We start from the raw sequence: 17,095 nt of genomic DNA, 5'->3' as shown, positions 1-17,095 counted from the left end.
TATAATTTAGGAATTTGGAACTTTTTTTTCAGTGTAGTGTTCTACGATAAATTTGCCCTGGATGATTTCTCAACACACTACGATCTCATAAAAGAAAATGTATACCAGTTAGACTGACATTCGTAGCAATGAATCGAAACAAACAAGCTCATCACGATTTGCATCTTTTTATCAACTAAAAATTTAGTTAAATGGTATTTCCGTTCAACTGGCCATCCCGCGCAATGTTAGGCGTGTTGCGTAACATCTTCCAAAAACAACTATTTCAACAAGATTACAAATTGAAAGTTGAAAAAAACTTGGCCTGGTGACATCAACTAAGACAACGGAAGTGATCAATTGGAGGCACATTTAAAATTGTATCGTTGAACCATTTTTTTTCAAATAACTAACCTACCTTTTAAGCGTAATGTTTCTCTCAGTTTAACTTATGTCTTCTTGGTACAAGAATCATAAAAATAAAGCTCGTAACAGATCCAACCATCTCCAACCACCGGAAAACAATCTATTCAGCAGGCACTTCCCCAGTTATCGATCAAGCAATGTTCACACAAATCATTTTCTATTATAATTTTATTTTTATGGAAATCCGTTTCTTTTAGGACGCAATGGAATATTAACGAAAATGATTCCTAAAGATGGACGGAAATTTGTAAACATTTGAAAATTGTTTTTTGCATGGCCAGCTACGATTTTGTTTTCTTTTATGTGTATAACAGTTTATTCCAATTTCTATCAGTCAATGTTCTAAAGTTGTGTTTCGTGTTATTTGCTCAGGCTGGAGAAAAAATCGTGCTGTTGATAAACCCCTCTATTATTAAATCTGTTACAAAAGTTGGAGCTCTGCACCGCTAGAGGCAGCACTGTATAAATCCCACTATTTGAATCTCAAGTTCTACCGATGTGCACCAACTGTTGTCAAACGAACGGGGTCGCTTTTTAGTTTGACACCCCTTTTACACGGAGTTCACACACACTAGCAAACGCTTGTTTTGATAGTGTGCGTGAGCGCCGTGTAAAAAGTGACAGTCCGTCACTTTTTAGTTTGACTTTGACCAACCAACAGGGTACAAACTAAAAAGTGTCAAACGAAAAAGTGACAACCACTGGGGGTTGAGTGTATTTATTACTTTGGAACAGTCATAACAGTGTTAAGTTGATATTAACCCATATTCTTTTGAATGTTCAAACGTTTAAAACATGTGTCAACTCGCCTGGAATTTCGAATGCCAGTAATATATTCATTTGGATTAAGCAACATGATCTGATGTCACAATACAATTAAAAAAATCCTTACCTTCACACATCTTGCCGGTGAATCCGGGTCGGCAGGCGCAGTAGAACGATTCCTCCGTGGTCCAGCAGGTTCCACCGTTGGCACATGGGTTGACATTGCACAACTGTACCATTCGCAGGAGAATGAAAAGAGATGCATGAAAAAAAAGAACAGGATAAAAATATCATTTATAACAATTGTAGTGCCTTCTGCTGCAGCCATATTGCCTTCGTCCGTCCGTCCGGTTCCGGTCGGTTCCGCCGGAACAATTCCGGACGGGGCACAATATGTCATTGTTATTCTGCAATATATTTATTTCACGGTGGGCGCCGGCACACACACACACACGTAGCGAGAGGAAAAAAAATAGAGTAGAAAAGTCACTGGAGATGAAATGTGAGACGATGATCCCTGTTTTGAATCCTAAACTCGGCAAAGAATGCATCGCCTGCTGGGGCAGGATTATGGGTCCGGTAGCTCCTCAGGAAGGACAATATCTGCTGCTGATCTCTTTCGTGATTTCAAACGACAATCTGCTGGCCTTCTGGTCCTTTGGAGTTTGACCACCCGCAGGGGAATGTCATGTGTATATTGTACTTTGTAGGTTTGTGTGTAACCTTGGTGTTACATGCTGAAAGCATCCGGGCGTTCTCTAAAGATGGTCATGGTTTCAACTAACCTAAGATACGATGGATTGGTGATTGGATATTGATTTGATAAGTTTAGTACTTCACTCAAAAACGGCTATAACATAAAAAATAACATTTCCCATACAAAATCCTATAGAAAATGATCTTGGCTTGGGATGGTCGAGTTTTCGCCCCATTGAGCTCATAGTCCGGATTTAGACTCAGTTCTCCCATGCAATTCAACCTTGTATTCGCTTTGCTTCGATGATTTTCAAGGACTGATTGTCTAGGAATTGATAATTGGGAATAAAACCAACTCCTGAACCTCAACAGGAAGTGTTGATGCTCCACTTTTTTATGGGGATAAGGAAAAATCCTCAGGGTATCCCCAAGTATGGTATAAGGTCTAAGATATGAAATACACATTTATTTCTTAACAGAAACAAAGCGATTTGCCACACAGAACCAATGATTGAACAAGGCAAACCAATTCAAGTGTAAAATTAAAGTGAACGATTTCAATTTCGTATCCCACCATTGCATCCCCATTCGTGTGGCAGCATCTCACGTCAGCTTCACTATTGTCACCAAGCAACCTTGCTGTTTCCCTTTGTCCAACCTGAATGCATACAAATATTGCCAAGGTAGATGCTCCCTTACCTTCGGGGAGTTGGAAAATCAATATCGGATTAAAAGTGTTTCTATTGCATCTCCTTCCTTCGGTGTAATAGTGTAATTCCAACAGATGGCTCCTTCGGTTTGCATACTTTCAGGGGAGAACTTTCCGGAGGGTCGGAGCGGTTAGAGGACTATCATCATTGTTGGCAATTAAAAGTGAGCACTAATTGCAGGTTCAGTCTGAGGAATATTGAGCATTCTGCTGCTGAAATGCCTTTTAATTGCGAAAGTGATATCTTGGACGTGATTACGGCAAACCATCCGATACAATCACCCAGAATGGCAAATGATCTGGAAGGATGACCTTTTTGAATCCCATCAAATAAACGACTTTCCACAATAATGTTTACCAATGGTTCAGTTTAAATCTCTCAACAACAAAAAAAAACACATTACGTAAATTGGAAATCGTTTCAAATAACGTTCCGCCAATTTGACGAAATGGGTCGATTCGCAATTTTGTTGAGTTTTGAAGGAGGTGATCACGGGGGAGGGAGGTAATTTCCCCACAGACCCGCCCACCGTAATAAGCCCCGGGTTGAGCGATTGCTCATTGAAGCACTACCAGCACCTGACTGGTGCGGGACGTAAACATCGATGTGTTATTTTCGTTATTTTTTCCTGGGGCGGTATACGCTTTTACGCAGGAAGAGGCGAGATCTGTCAGGAGAAAAGTGGGGGCGGTGGCTTGAGGGGCCATCGCGGTTGACCCGGAAGTAATTGCAACGTGACCCACATTGGGGGGCGCTTGGGAGAAATTGAAGATTGAGGTTCATAGTAAATGTGTGATAAGCAAGGAGAATTTTTTTAACACTTCTTTAATAACTGATATTTTACAGGACTTTATAGAGCTTAGATTTCATTCAGGTAGTTTTACATTGAAGTAGTAGTTTGTTATTTTTATACAGTGCACTGGTTTATGTAAGCTCAATATTAAAAATTTTGAGCTGTTCTCCACCAAAACTGGAAATGGATTTTATTTATATATTTTTTGTTTAGTTTAAAGTTTGTGAGGTCCTTCCATGGGAGCAAAGAAGCCATTTTGTGTCATACAAGGCTCCATACAATTTCAGCAGCAGTCCATACAAAAATGGTACGTAAATATTCGAAAATCTAAAAGAATGTCTTTTGAAGGAATTTTCTGATCGGTTTAATGTCTTGGGCAAAGTTGTAGGTATTGATGAGGAATATTCAGAAAAATAGGTACAGGGATTTTTAGCCGTTTTAAAATAAACTTTTTGGAAGCAAAAAATAAATTTCCCAAAATCTCAATTTTTAATGATAACAAGGCCAATTTTGAGCCATAGGGAAGCATACACAGCAAAAAATCCGATGGTAAAATCGCATGCAAAAGCATGCACATCACCTTCGTCAAAATAAACACTTAATATTACACAATGCATGTACAATTTTTGTAAACACAAAAAAAAAGTTGCAACCGACGGGATTCAAACCCAGCACCATCAGTAAGGGCTGGCGCCTTAGCCCGCTCGGCCATCAGACCGATGAAAAATGGAAAGGATAAATGCATATCTGAGCTTGACATTTCGGTCAAGTAGGTTTCCCATACTGATGGGCTACATATTTCAGGGTGTAATATTACACAGAATTTCATTAGAAAATGCAAAATTTATTTTACACCCAAGCCTTTTACACGCAGCTGGATTACTACTTTATTTGCTGTGTAGACAAAAATTTTGCCGCCTAGTTATGATTTTCTACAAAAAATGTTTTTCTTGAAAAGAAATGAGTTAACAAATTTTTAGTTTTAAGTTATGAATTAAAAAAAAGTGTGAATATTCACAGCAACAAAATTAGTAATCCCGCTGCGTGTAAAAGGCCTTGGTGTAAAATAAATATTGCATAATTTTATGCAATTTAATGTGACTTTACACACTGAAATATGTAGCCCATCAGTATGGGAAACCTACTTGACCGAAATGTCAAGCTCACATATGCGTTTATCCTTAAAAAATTTCATCGGTCTGATGGCCAAGTGGGCTGAGGCGCCAGTCCTTACTATTGGTGTTGGGTTTGAATTCCGTCGATTGCATTTTGAGGTGATTTGCATGCTTTTGCATGCGATTTTACCGTCGGATTTTTTGCTGTGTTGCTTAACGGATTTTTCATCCAGCCACTTTAAATTAAATTTTAATTGAAAAAATCCCTTTTTAACTTATGAAAATAGAGTCTTTGATTACGCATTACATCTTAAAAGAATTTCCAAAAATTCAGAAAATTTTAGAAAAAAATGCCTAATAGTCATTGAAAATTGAACCTCTAGTTTGTGAAACACAGCGAATGAAATAAAAAAGAAACACAAAAATCTATGTTTTTTAACCCTCTATTGCCCATTTTTTTCGAAATATTCATTTTTTTTTTCATTATGAGAAACTTTTGTTCCACGAAAAACTTTACTTCTCTTGTTTTATATTTTTCTTGTTTCAATTTTAAATTTGCATTTATTTTGTTTAGTTTTTGTTTGTTTCTGATAGTATTTGGCTAACTCTATCATCTCTGATCATCACCATTTTTATATTTTTGCTTGTTTTTCACATTTTCTACTTTAAAACGATACCATTACCATTGAAATTGAAAAAAATGCTTAGAGCAGGGGTAATCAAAGTTTTTGAGTGGTGAAAAAAAAAAAAATTATAAGTATTTTTTGCAAATTTTCGTCATTCAATTATTAGAAAACAATTTTTTTTTTCAAACAGCTTTAATCAATTGGTTAATTTTTATTTAATAAAAATAACAAAAAAATAAGCTAAATTGTTGCAACGTTCATGCCTCAACCAACAATCATACAATATTTTTGTAAAAAAAAATATATATATTAGGGTGTTTCAGCCAAACAAAAAAGTTCTCAGAATCAGGCAAACCGAGGTTCCCCTAGTAGAGGATACCCATAGGGACTCTCATGCCAAATATCAGCCCATTTGGTTGAGAATTGGCCTGTCCCCAGCGGTTTAAAGTTTACATTGAAATTACTATGGGATTTTTGTGCTTTTCGTTCAATCGTTCCTACAGGTCTGGGGACAACATGGATTCACTCGGAATAAAGACAGGTGTGTAGGGGATGGTCCAATGAACACATTCCAGAAGGAATTAGGCTTGTCCATTCTGTCCCCAAGGTGCGCATTGGATCGACGTCCGGTGTCTCCAGAATCATCGATTCACCCTTCAAATGTACGCATTGTCCTTAGTATGCTATGACGGCTAGGAGAAAATTACGACGCCCCATGTCAGACGGTGAACACGTGGCAGAGCATCTACTCGAGTTTTGGCTCAGAAACATTCTTTAAAGTACTAAAATTATAATTATTGTTGTTCCTGGAAGAATTTCAACTATTCTAAATAACGTAAAATGATGATTTTGTGTTAATAATGCAATCGATGCCTCTCCACGTGTTCACCGTCTGATATGGGGCGTCGTGGTTTTCACCTAGCCGTCATAGCATACTAAGGAAATGCGATGCTTTTGAAGGATGAATCGTTGGTTTTGGAGACACCGGACGTCGATCCAATGCGCACCTTGGGGACAGAATGGACAAGCCTAATTCCTTCTGGAATGTGTTCATTGGACCATCCCCTACACACCTGTCTTTATTCCGAGTGAATCCATGTTGTCCCCAGACCTGTAGGAATGATTGAACGAAAAGCACAAAAATCCCATAGTAATTTCCATGTAAACTTTAAACCGCTGGGGACAGGCCAATTCTCAACCAAATGGGCTGATATTTGGCATGAGAGTCCCTATGGGTATCCTCTACTAGGGGAACCTCGGTTTGCCTAATTCTGAGAACTTTTGGTTTTGGATGAAACACCCTAATATATATATTCCACGGTCTGATGTAGGTTGATGGGTGATGGATAATTTTGTGACTGTAGGCCTGTGAAGACAATCGTTGTTGTACAAATTGAATGAAAGTGAAAAATGGTTTTCTACAACTTAAATTATAAATCGTTTCAAAGAGATTTTTCAACAATTATCCTCCAATTTCAATAATATTTCAATAAATTTTGGTCAGCCTGAATCAGATGTTACGTATTCAATAAGTAACCCAAATGTCGTGAGTTTGAATCTGAAGGTAGGTGGTTTAGAAGTGCAGAAAAAGTTCGGTGCCCAACCCATGAAAATGTGGCGTCGTGACTTTTAAATTAATATGGAATTCCTATATTTTTTTCAGTCTATACAGTTTTCCACTTTAGTAAAATTTGAACTTTTCATAACTTCCAAAAATGTTTGGTAAAGTTTTTAACGAAATTTACTGTTCTTAAGTACATGTACACGTGTGAAATTGTTTTCATAAGATAGATTGTTCAACAAAATATTACCATGCGTTTTTTATTAATAAAATTTAAAAATGTCAATTTTAAGAATCATAAAATAGCTTTACAGCTTATCCAATGCGCCATTTTATGTGATCATACATAACTGGTCTGCGGGCCACAACATATCACCTCACGGTCCACATTTGGCCCGTAGGCCATTCTTTGGTCACCCCTGGCTTAGAGACATAGTCTGATATACTACAAAAAATACTGCAAACTTAGTTTCTCAAAATATAAACCTCAGAAAAAAAAAAACATTTTTAAAAACATTGACTAAGTCACATAAAACTACACTTCCAATCATAGAATTTTCTTTAATATTAAGAGTTCCTCTTTCCAATGCTTTTTAAAAAAAAATTTTTTGTTAAAATGGACTATAACTAACTCGGGGTACATATTTTGTTTTGTCCATTCTTCTCTATGGTTCAAAAATTGCAATTTTTTGCCCTCTAACACATATCGAAAATTAAAAACAAAAGAAATTTGGAAAGTTGATTGTATGTGAAAAAAGTTAAAAAATCAGCAAAAAAAAAAGCAAAAAAAAAATAGATCAAATCAGAAATTTAAAGTGTTTTTGCAACAGGATTCAGAAATATCTTCATATTTGAATGCTTTTTCAGTATACTTATTTCAAAGTAATTCAGAAATTCTGAAGACGTTTTTCAAATTCCCCTTAAAAAAAGTTTTCACTGATAATTTTATGATTCTTTTTCGGAAATCAATCTACAGATAACTATTTAAGAACAAAAAAGAAATGTTGAAATAATAATCTCGCAAAACTTTTTTTTTAATCCATTCTATTTCATTTTGTTAAAACGATGAATTTGAATCCTTCGGCTTTTGATGAGTAATTAAAAACATCGTGTATACCATAATCACTCATAATCACTTCTAGAATAATGTTTAATTATAACTTTTGTTCTTTTTAAAATATCAAAAAATACTTACTGATATTAAGGCCGTTGCAAATATTTTATAAGATTATGTCTAAAAACTTCTTAATTTTAATGTTAAAAAGACTATTCCACTGAAAACAATTTAAATTACATTTTCTTTTGTTGTTTTATTTATGTGAAATTCCGATGAACAGCAACGCAAAATTTTGTTTTTTTGCCCAAAAAAGATACATAATTATTTTTTCATTCGAAATTTGCAAAATTGATATCATGTTTTCAATATTAGAAAACTGTCATCCAAGTACTCAGTATTTATCTTCGATCTTTGTTCAAAAAAAAAAAAAGAGTTCAATTTGTTGGGTGGTGACGCGCGGTCGATTATGTGGCATTGTGTGTGAAAAGAAAAAAATTTTATTTCGTGTTTCATCCTGGTTGGCTTGCCCACAAGCAGAAATAAATCAGTTCAATTTGTTGGGTGGTGACGCGCGGTCAATTATGTGGCATTGTGTGTGAAAAGAAGAAAATTTTATTTCGTGTTTCATCCTGGTTGGCTTGCCCACAAGCAGAAGAAAATCAGTTCAATTTGTTGGTTGGTGACGCGTGGTCAATTATGTGGCATTGTGTGTGAAAAGAAAAGAATTTTATTTCGTGTTTCATCCTGATTGGCTTGCTCAAGTCCTTCCTACATCATCGTTGATCGGGAGGCACGACGTCGTGTGAATTGTTGCATTAAAATAAGTTTAAGTATTACTGTACATGACTGTATAAAAGTCCTTCCTATATCATCAATGTCGTCTGGGTAATCGTGATGAAAAAATACATTTATTCAGTATTTAAATACCTGTGCGCGAGTGTTTTGGTGTGCTAATTAGAAAGACCTTCCCATAGCATCGTTGCTCGGAAGGCTCGCCGACGGGTTTGTTATGAAAGTTCTCCCCATAGCATCGTAGCTTGGGAGGCATCGAAAAGCCAATACCTTATCCTACTAACCCAAAAAAAAATAATCACGTGATGCTTGAAGGAGATGCTGTGGATTCAACGGTCTCAAGCGGTATCAACAAGTATATAACGAAAAACTATGTGCTTGATGAGTCTGCAACTTCAACTATCGGACTAACATTCCTCCCTTTCGTTGAACTGCAGGCTTCTTGGGAGGGCGCCGGTATTGACTAATAAAGTCGGGGTCTTCAGGGGTTAAACAGTGAACGGATGGTTGGCTCCCACTGATCATTTTTGATTCATTGTTTAACTTCAGCTGATCTGTCAATAACGGAGTAGCAGCTCATTGGCAGTCAACCATGCTCATGCTCATGCTCATGCTCATGCTCGATCTTTGTTCAAAAAAAAAATGTAGCTGTTGTTAAATTCTTGTATCGAAAAGCAACATTTTTCGATGCCGTTTTGGAGTTTGACACTTGTTTTGAATTAAAAAAAAAGTTTGAAAACAAACTTCAACTTAACAAATAATTAATGGAAAGTGTGTTTTCCAATATTGAAAAATAAAAATTATTCTATTCGTGGAAAAACTAGATTTTTTCAGCACCCGTCTTTTTTATCCACATTGGTAAATCTAGTTGGTTAAATGTACGACGCGGGTTGAATCTGATTTTCGTGACTTGTTACATTTTAAATACACCCGAAGGAAAAATATATATCAAAATCTGCAACAGTGGATTTGCTGTAGAAAATGTTATATTTTATAACAGTTTTTGCAGCAAGCTCATAGCTCATTTTGCGCCGCGTGTAAACATGTCAGTTCTCACCAACACATATAATGCTGGCGCGTCTCCGAGCAACAATACAGATGTACATCCCTCTCATTTCATCAAGCGTCCATGGCGCGGTGGTAGCGTGTCGGGTCAACAACCGAGAAGTTTATGGTTCAAACCTCATTCAGTTAACTTTTTTTTCTACAATGCAATCAATCAGCCGTCGGTAATGTCGATAATTGTCGGTAACGGGCAAAAATGTCATACCCCTATATCGCAAAAAATGCATGAGGACAGATTTCATGCAGATTCTGATATACTTTCATGCCGCCATGCATCACAATCATGCGACCGCCGGTTGGGTGTACAATTTAAATCCTGAAAATCAGTTCATACTATTGGATGGAGTGCAAACGTTGCTCTTTTATTTATTTGCTCAGCAAATTTGCGTTTAATCTTCAAAATATTTTGACATTTTTTGCCCTTTTTTGAACTTTCACTTTTACATGTTCAATAATTTGAATTTCAAATTTGAAATGAATTTTTCCAGTGGTCCAATTCATTTTAGTATATTTTCATCCTTTATCCCTGTCCTAAAAATCGGCGCCAGTCAACCCAACACGTGCGTTCACTTGTGTTTTCTCCTCCAAAAGCTGCACGTGCGCGACATTCCTGCAGCCTGGTGACGCCAGATATGATTTATGGGACAGGTAATGTTTATGTAATATATATTTGAATAACCTGCCGGCTGGTGGTGGTGGTGGTGCGGTATGGGGTGACCTGTTCTCGCAGGTTTGTCGTGTCATGAAAAGCGATTTATCATGCAATTTTTCAGCTGGCGCCAGGGTCAGAGCAGCAAAAACACACCACCACCCAGCCACCCACACACCACTGGGGTAAAAACGAGCGCCAACTTTCTACGGGGTTTGGTCAACAAAAACAAACGAGGGAAAAGTTTTTTTTCCTCTCGTTGAAGCTCAAATTTAACGACGATTTCTCGCTAAATTCCAGCTTGTTTTTCAGGGCTCGACAAAAAGCAAACGGAAGGCCGTTTGCCAGTGATTGTTCGCTCAAATAAAGAAGAACGGTGTTTTAGCTGTCTCAACAGGATGATCTCCATTCTGGGAACAATGGAGCCCCTCCAGCCGTGAATTTATTGCGGTGTGTTAGGGGGTTAAATGTCACATTTGACTGTGAGAATTTCAACATTGTCCTGCAATACAGACGCCCTTGTTTTGATTGAAAATGCTGCAAATCTTAAAGTCGATCCATTTTACCCCCTGTTCCCCCTTTTAAAAGAAGCACCTCACAATTGATGGCAAAAACAAAGCCTCCGACCTGTCAAGCGCAGTTTCCAATCCACAAAGGCCTAGGCTCCTTCTTCTCCTGTCACAAATTCTACTGACATGGAAATGCCGTTGTCGATGAACGATGACGTGGCCATGGCGGCGGCGTCGCGACGCCGCTCACACTGGCGATGACAATGCTGTCATTGTGAGTGATAATGATGATGATGATGATGGGGATAAATTGTGGGATTAGTGCGCAATCACTGGGAAAATGTTGCGATAGCTGATTTGAGCAAATCATATTAGAAATTTATTTTAAATTATCATTTTAAAACATACAGACGTTTAGTTTGAATGCCTGAAATTGACACATAATGATTTTATATAGTGAAATTTCGCAAAATATTTTCTGTAGACACTATTGTGTCTAAGCTATAAAAAACTACAAAAATATCTTAAAAGAATTTTTGCACAAACTAAAATATCCATTCGACAGCTTTTCTAAAACAGCTCGATTATTCATGTCAGTTTTCCCTTGAACGGAAATGACGTAAAACACACCCATAACCACTCACGCACAGTGAAGAAAGCTTGTGGTATCAGCGCGTGAAATGTGGCTTAAACATCTTTCTTTCCTAAATATTTTTTTTTTCGTTCAACCATCACGCCCACACCCCGGAAGTTTTACCACAATGACTTTGGCGGGCATAAGCAAAAAAAAGGCAGTCAAAAAAGGGTACAGCAGTGGATCAACAAACGATTTGTGTTGTGTGTGTTATCAGTACACGGTGACGGGACATCGGTGTGGAAAATATGAAACAATAAATTGTCGTGAATTTGGAACATTGAAATGTTTGTTTTCATGATTGAATTCGTTGGTTGATTCCTCAATTCAATTCAATAAATATAGCATTAAGAAGAAAAAAAAAATCTCGCTAATTTTTTTTACCGTGTATTATTTTTTTCAGTGCAGTCCTTATCCAAACCTACAACTTTGCCGAAGACACCAAATCGATCAAAAAATTTCTTCAAAAGATACAGATTTTAGAATTTTCATACACCGTTTTTGTATGGACAGCTGCCAAATTTGTGTAGAAAATTATATGGACAAGGCACCAAACAAGTTTCAGTCGGATTAAAAAAAAACAAAAATTAATTTTCTGAAAAAGACCGATTTCGTAGAGAATTGCTCAGTCTCCAAAATTCAAACCGCTGAAACATTGGTTGCTATGAATGGATTTGGCTGCAATTTGGAATAATATTAAGAAACTATATCAAGGGACCATCCATAAACCACGTGGACACTTTAGGGGGGGGGGAGGGGTTATGGCGATTGTCCACGCTCCATACAAAAATGATTTTTATTGTATGGACAATTGTCCACGAGAGGGGAGGGGGGGTTCGAGATTACCAAAAAAGTGTCCACGTGGTTTGTGGATGGTCCCCAAGATTTAAGTGCTCAAAAAATGAAATGGGTCCGATCAATATTTTTGGAGATATCGTCAAAATAGTCAGTGTCGGTCAAAATCGTAATTTTCACGAAAATATCAATAATTTTAGTACGGAAATAGGTAGCTAAGTTTTTCAAAACGCATCTGAAAGAAGACATTCCAGAAAACTTGCGCTGAAAATTTCATGAGGTTTGGTCTAAACACGAGCAAACACCAGTAATTTGAATTTTCAGTTATGTTTGACAAATCGTCCAATGAGCAATTCTCTCAGATTTCGGTCATTCGATTTTTTTTTGTATTTTTTAATCCAACTGATACTTTTTTGTTGCCTTCGATATGCCCAACGAAGCCATTTTGCATCATTAGTTTGTCCATATAATTTTCCATACAAATTTGGTAGCTGGCCATACAAAAATGATGTATGAAAATTCAAAAATCTGTATCTTTTGAAGGAATTTATTGATCGATTTGGTGTCTTCGGCAAAGTTGTAGGTATGAATATGGACTACACTGAAAAAAAATGATGCACGGTAAAAAAAAATTTAAGTGATTTTTTATTTAACTTTTTGTCACTAAAACTTGATTTGCAAAAAAACAAACACTATTTTTATTTTTTTTATTTTTTGATATGTTTGAGAGGACATTCAATGCCAACTTTTCAGAAATTTCCAGGTTGTGCAAAAAATCTTTGAGCGAGTTATGAATTTTTAAATCAATACTGATTTTTTTCAAAAAATCGAAAAATAGGTCGCAAAATTTTTCAACTTTATTTATCGATTTAAAAACATATTTGCAATCAAAAAGTACTTTAGGAAAATTTTGATAAAGTGCACCGTTTTCAAGTTTAAATCCATTTTTAGGTGACTTTTTTGAAAATAGTCGCAGTATTTCATTTTTAAAATTAGTGCACATGTTTGCCCACTTTTGAAAAAAATATTTTTGAAAAGCTGAGAAAATTCTCTATATTTTGCATTCTTGAACTTTGTTGATACGACCCTTAGTTGCTGAGATATTGCCATGTAAAGGTTTAAAAACAGGAAAATTGATGTTTTCTAAGTCCCACCCAAACAACACACCATTTTCTAATGTCGATATCTCAGCAACTAATGGTCCGATTTTCAATGTTAAAATATGAAACATTCGTAAAATTTTCCGATCTTTTCGAAAAAAAATATTTTCAAAATTTTTAAACCAAGACTAACATTTCAAAAGGGCCAATCATTCAATATTTCGCCCTTTTAAAATGTTAGTCTTGGTTTAAAATTTTTGAAAACATTTTTTTCGAAACGATCGAAATTTCACGACTGTTTCATATTTTAACATTCAAAATCGGACCATTATTTGCTGAGATATCGACATTGGAAAATTGTGCGTTGTTTGGTTGGGACTTAGAAATCATCAATTGAGCAGTTCTCTAGGATTTCGGTCATTCGATTTTTTTTGTATTTTTTAATCCGACTGAAACTTTTTTGGTGCCTTCGGTATACCCAAAGAAGCCATTTTGCATCATTAGTTTGTCCATATAATTTTCCATACAAATTTGGCAGCTGTCCATACAAAAATGATGTATGAAAATTCAAAAATCTGTATCTTTTGAAGGAATTTTTTGATCGATTTGGTGTCTTCGGCAAAGTTGTAGGTATGGATACGGACTACACTGGAAAAAAATAATACACGGTAAAAAAAATTTGGTGATTTTTTTATTTAACTTTTTATCACTAAAACTTGATTTACAAAAAAACACTATTTTTAATTTTTTTTATTTTTTGATATGTTTTAGAGGACATAAAATGCCAACTTTTCAGAAATTTCCAGGTTGTGCAAAAAATCATTGACCGAGTTATGAATTTTTTAATCAATACTGATTTTTTCAAAAAATCGAAATTTTGGTCGTAAAAATTTTTCAACTTCATTTTTCGATGTAAAATCAAATTTGCAATAAAAAAGTACTTTAGTGAAATTTTGATAAAGTGCACCGTTTTCAAGTTAAAGCCATATTTAAGTGACTTTTTTGAAAATAGTCGCAGTTTTTCATTTTTTAAAATTAGTGCACATGTTTGCCCAGTTTTGGAAAAAATATTTTTGAAAAGCTGAGAAAATTCTCTATATTTTGCTTATCCGGACTTTGTTGGTACGACCTTTAGTTGCTGAGATATTGCAATGCAAAGGTTTAAAAACAGGAAAATTGATGTTTTCTAAGTTTCACCCAAACAACCCACCATTTTCTATCTTCAATATCTTAGCAACTAATGGTCCGATTTTCAATGTTAATACATGAAACAATTGTGAAATTTTCCGATCTTTTCGAAAAAAATATTTTCGGAATTTTCAAATCAAGACTAACATTTCAAAAAGGCCAAACATTCAATATTACGCCCTTTTAAAATGTTAGTCTTGATTTGAAAATTCCGAAAATATTTTTTTCGAAAAGATCGGAAAATTTCACAATTGCTTCATATATTAACATTGAAAATCGGACCATTAATTGCTGAGATATTGTCGATAAAAAATGGTGGGTTGTTTGGGTGAAACTTAGAAAACATCAATTTTCCTGTTTTTAAACCTTTGCATTGCAATATCTCAGCAACTAAAGGTCGTATCAACAAAGTCCGAATAAGCAAAATATAGAGAATTTTCTCAGCTTTTCAAAAATATTTTTTCCAAAACTGGGCAAACATGTGCACTAATTTTAAAAAATGAAAAACTGCGACTATTTTCAAAAAAGTCACTTAAATATGGCTTTAACTTGAAAACGGTGCACTTTATCAAAATTTCACTAAAGTACTTTTTTATTGCAAATTTGATTTTACATCGAAAAATGAAGTTGAAAAATTTTTACGACCAAAATTTCGATTTTTTGAAAAAATCAGTATTGATTAAAAAATTCATAACTCGGTCAATGATTTTTTGCACAACCTGGAAATTTCTGAAAAGTTGGCATTTTATGCCTTCTAAAACATATCAAAAAATAAAAAAAATTAAAAATAGTGTTTTTTTGTAAATCAAGTTTTAGTGATAAAAAGTTAAATAAAAAAATCACCAAATTTTTTTTACCGTGTATTATTTTTTTCCAGTGTAGTCCGTATCCATACCTACAACTTTGCCGAAGACACCAAATCGATCAAAAAATTCCTTCAAAAGATACAGATTTTTGAATTTTCATACATCATTTTTGTATGGACAGCTGCCAAATTTGTATGGAAAATTATATGGACAAACTAATGATGCAAAATGGCTTCTTTGGGCATACCGAAGGCACCAAAAAAGTTTCAGTCGGATTAAAAAATACAAAAATTAAAATTGAAGAAAAAAGACCGATTTCGTAGAGAATTGCTCAATTTTCCTGTTTTTAAATCTTTGCATGGCAATATCTCAGCAACTAAGGGTCGTATCAACAAAGTTCAAAAATGTAAAATATAGAGAATTTTCTCAGCTCTTCAAAAATATTTTTTTCAAAGTGGGCAAACATGTGCACTAATTTAAAAAAATGAAAAACTGCGACTGTTTTCAAAAAAATCACCTAAAAATGGATTTAACTTGAAAACGGTGCACTTTATCAAAATTTCACTTAAGTACTTTTTGATTGCAAATTTGATTTTACATCGAAAAATGAAGCATCCAAACCTCTTTCTACTCCAAGGAACCTTCCACCCCAGTGTTTGAACTGAAGACCTTTGGATTGCGAGTCCAACCGCCGCCAGCGATTCCACCGGAGTAGGCTTGGTTTGGTGTGTTGTTTGTACTTATGGCATGGAGACGACTCCTACACCTGGAATGACTTAACGGCCTAACAACCAAGGCCGGGATCTACATTTTACTTCCTCATCCGATGGAAGGTTGCAGCAGATGGAAATCGAACCCAAAATCATCCGCTTTAAAATTAAAAATAGTATTTTTTGCAAATCAAGTTTTATTGAAAAAAAAGTTAAATCAAAAATCACCAAATTTTTTTTACCGTGCATCATTTTTTTTCAGTGTAGTCCATATCCATACCTACAACTTTGCCGAAGACACCAAATCGATCAAAAAATTCCTTCAAAAGATACAGATTTTTGAATTTTCATACATCATTTTTGTATGGCCAGCTGCCAAATTTGTATGGAAAATAATATGGACAACTTATGATGCAAAATGGCTTCTTTGGGCAAACTGAAGGCACCAAAAAAATTTCAGTCGGATTAAAAAATACAAAAATTAAAATTAAAGAAAAAAGACCGATTTCGTAGAGGATTGCTCCAATTCCTTTGTAGTCGAAAAATAAAATAATAATAATTTCACCCCAGCTTACGGTAGGTCCATTAAGAAAGGGACCGCAAAGCCCCGAATTCAATCCTTCGTCGAAGACTTGAGTTTCAACCCTGAAACGCGGGTGAACATTAATCCATCATTATTTCCGAGCCCATCCCTTTCATCACATGTGTGCGTGGGAGAGTCATCCTGCTTAGCTTTCGGGTCGAGATCGATTTACTTGCGTGTACTTAGAGAGAGAGAGCGAAAAAAATGGACACGACAGAAGGATTCTGGGATTATGTTTGAGGTTAGATTTTTTTAGCACGTTGGTCGATTATTTCGACATTAAGGTGGCCGACTGTTGATGATGGATGAGACTGATGGACGAAATTTTTTCTTCCTCACGATGAACTTTAGAGAAAAAAAGTTGAAATTTTCTGTTTTCACAGGAAAAGACAACATTTTCCAACAAAAGACAACAATTTTATGATAGCATTAAGCTCGACCTCAAACAATAGGAACAAAAGCAACACAGCAAGTCCAAAGTGGACCCAAAGCACCGAAGCGGAACGAACGCCTTCCAAGGGTAGAATTTTCCGGTG

The 17,095-nt window shown here is 35.5% G+C and overlaps 1 protein-coding gene across 2 annotated transcripts in view; it reads right to left on the bottom strand.

The window, feature by feature from the left end:
• The window catches only part of LOC120428131 (uncharacterized), a 481,672-nt gene that overhangs the window by 30,302 nt on the left and 434,275 nt on the right, over nucleotides 1-17,095 (bottom strand). For both annotated transcript variants that reach the window (XM_052708221.1, XM_052708222.1), the window contains exon 11: nucleotides 1,298-1,400. In XM_052708221.1, coding sequence (XP_052564181.1) covers nucleotides 1,298-1,400 — 103 coding nt within the window. The remainder of the gene's footprint in view (nucleotides 1-1,297; nucleotides 1,401-17,095) is intronic.

This window comes from Culex pipiens, chromosome 2 (assembly GCF_016801865.2).
Source record: "Culex pipiens pallens isolate TS chromosome 2, TS_CPP_V2, whole genome shotgun sequence".
Lineage (NCBI taxonomy): Eukaryota > Metazoa > Arthropoda > Insecta > Diptera > Culicidae > Culex > Culex pipiens.
The sequence above is the reverse complement of the archived record's forward strand: the minus strand, read 5'-3'. Positions and strand labels throughout refer to the sequence as shown.